This window comes from Apiospora aurea (assembly GCF_038362705.1).
Source record: "Apiospora aurea strain CBS 24483 chromosome Unknown utg000001l_segment0_segment0, whole genome shotgun sequence".
NCBI lineage: Eukaryota > Fungi > Ascomycota > Sordariomycetes > Amphisphaeriales > Apiosporaceae > Apiospora > Apiospora aurea.
In genome coordinates, this window is record NW_027117388.1 from 5680191 (window position 1) to 5683000 (window position 2810).

Sequence of the window (2810 nt, forward strand, 5' to 3'; positions counted from 1 at the left end):
TTGTGGCGTCGAATAGTATTCACTACGTATCATTAATCCGTATTTCGGTAAATGCTTACACATAAAACGTGTGCGTTCAATACATGCAGGCACGTCTTAAAGCCTTAAAGCGTAAGAATCCTAGATTAAAATCCGAACGCTGAACCTGGATTTTAATACTCGGCCGAAAACATTAACGTCTACCTCTATAAAATTCTTATTCAGATAAGCCCTAGAGTACTTACCTAAAACCCTAGTGTATTTTTACGACTAAAACCTTAAGACTTAACCTATTCTCTTAGGATATTTATTTACATTTAGATTATTTCCCTTCGAGCCGACCGGGATATAAACCCAGTTCATACCGATCTCATCGCTACTTATCGATATAACCGATCGTTCCAATCGGCACCCACTGTAACAGGGGCAGAGGGAACGGGGTGCTTACGCACCGGTTCCGGCTCTGTTCAGTCGCCGTATATATATAGAGACTCAGGGCCCCCTAGAAATGCTACAGGACAAGCGTTAGCTTTGTCCTTTACCACCCCCTACCTACCGTTACCACCTAGATTCGTGCACCTTTCACACCCACCTACCACTGGCTACGATCAATGACTGCCCGCATCGATTGACTCCTCTTGTCATCAAGCACCTAGGACGCAACTCGCGTCGATCGTAGTGCATCTCCAGGACGGAGGTCTATGCAATCGTCGCCTTACGGCATATCATCGTCTCATATTTCAAAGGCTCGCAATGGCCTGGCGAATCATCCAGAAAACTGCCGAGATTGGCTACGCCAAGGCGAAGACAGAGGGCGCGAAGACGGGCCAAAAGGTCGTCGAAGGCATTAAGGAGAACCCTAAAGTTGTCACAGTTGGAGGCGCTGTTGTGGCGGGCGCCGCTACTGGAGGCCTATTAATGGGTCCCGTACTTGGAGCTATAGGATTTAGTAGCATCGGGCCAGTTGCCGGTATGCGAGAGCACTTCCTCATTTCTTTAATGTTAGATATCAGTGGCAGAACCCAAAATTGGGACTCTGACTTCCTTGTACCCTAATTATATGTGGTCATGCCGAGAGGCCTTACTGACAATGTCTGCTTTCAGGATCGGTGGCCGCTGGGATCCAATCTACTGGAGCTGCGGGCGCAGTCTTCAGCGCATGCCAGAGCGCTGCAATGGGCGGTTATGGCATTGCAGCTGTTCTATCATCTTTCATTGGAGCAGGAGCAGCAGTTGCAGGCGGAGCCGTTGTGGCCACAGTTGGTACATCATCCGACGATCCTCGAAGTGAAGGCGAAAACCAAAGCCAAGAACAGAAGGATGTCCATGATAAGGACAAGCACGATGTGCCTGGAAGTGAGTGAGAAAAGTGAGAACTGCCATATCAACCCGATATCAGTGGCTTTCCGCGGCGAGGGTTTTGTATATTGCGACAGGCTTTCTGTCAAACTCTGGTGGCGGCTTTCTTGATCTCCCAGGCCGCGAAGCCCAAACGGAAAAAGCACGTCTCGTCCTCAAACGACAAATCTTATTCACTCTTGCTCATTCTATTGAGTCTGAAAGGATGAATATTTACCGCAGTTGTGGCTTTGCCCTGTCCACCAGTCTGCTTCTGTTTCTAGCTCGATGCGAGATTTACAACAGACAAGACGGGATTCGGCGTGATCTCGACCTTCACTCAGGGAGCTTTGGAGAGTTTTACGCGACTAATAGAATGACTGAGTTGACGGGTGACGAGGCTGATGTACGAAGCAGCCAAGTTAACATGGTGGACGAGTTGCGGCGGGATTTCAAACCTCCGTGCGAAGCCTGGCCGAAGTACTGTATTGAGAAGATGTGGGGGAGCTTCTCTTCTTCGAGATGACCCCACCGCGGGGTAGCTTACCTTCCTGGCAGGGGCCGCCGAAAAAGAGCATTTCGTTTCTCATCGCGCCCACGCTGCTGGGTTGCTTGTTGCTGCGTCGTCGATCACCCACCAATTATATTTCCCGTCGACTACGTAGCCAGTCATTTTATGGGCGTGCTAGGATGCCCTAACCCTCTAAGGTTGATTCGCCAACCATCCAGCTTCTCTCACATATGACATACTGGGGGTCGAGGCGTGGAATGACCAGGTCGCCCTCCCGAAAAGTTGTCCTTAACTTATTCCCAAAGGGATGAACGCAGGAGATGAGAAACAAGCAGGCTCAGCAGCGTTGTTTCTTGGCAAGGAGTCGCGTAACCTCTTTGCTGCAAGCGACCAGCTCAAATAGTTCTCAGAATGCAGTTGACCGCGACCTCTACCGTAAACCTGTATAACGGAACTCAGGTAGTCGGAGGAAACAAGTATTATGCACAATCTATTCAAAGTTAGGCGCCATGCACAAATGAATAGGCGACAGCGCTTTTCTATTCGGCAAACCTCTTATACACACAGCCGGCTGTTGAACGATCCTTTCCGCATTGTGACGAACGGCCGAAACAGACTGGCTAGGCATTTCTCCGACTGATCCATGCTCACTTGAACAGCCGAACCCTACTGTGTTGTTAGACGTATTGCTTAGCTTAAATAGTTCGTCTAGTTATATATTCTTATGGAGCGGGCTTATAAGATTAATAATTAGCTAGGGACTATTAATTAAGTAGGATTATATAAGTTAGTTTACTAACTATATAATTTATCGCTTTTAAGAAGCTATTAACGTTATAATAAAGTATCGCTACGATTATTATTTTAACCTTTTATTTTAATTCGCTTATAATAATATTAAAAGGGTATATACGGTATATTTACTTTTAATAAGCGTATTATTATTATATATAAAAACGGAAATAATTGTATAAATATTCGA

The 2810-nt window shown here is 46.7% G+C and overlaps 1 protein-coding gene across 1 annotated transcript; it reads left to right on the forward strand.

Moving 5' to 3' along the window:
- Positions 1-732: 732 nt before the first annotated feature.
- PG986_001708 (uncharacterized protein) lies at positions 733-1343 on the forward strand (the record flags this gene model as incomplete). The annotated part of the gene is made up of 2 exons (XM_066837930.1): positions 733-949; positions 1084-1343. 2 exons carry the CDS (start codon positions 733-735, stop codon positions 1341-1343), a joined length of 477 nt encoding a protein of 158 aa, XP_066706823.1.
- Between the last annotated feature and the right edge of the window lie 1467 nt (positions 1344-2810).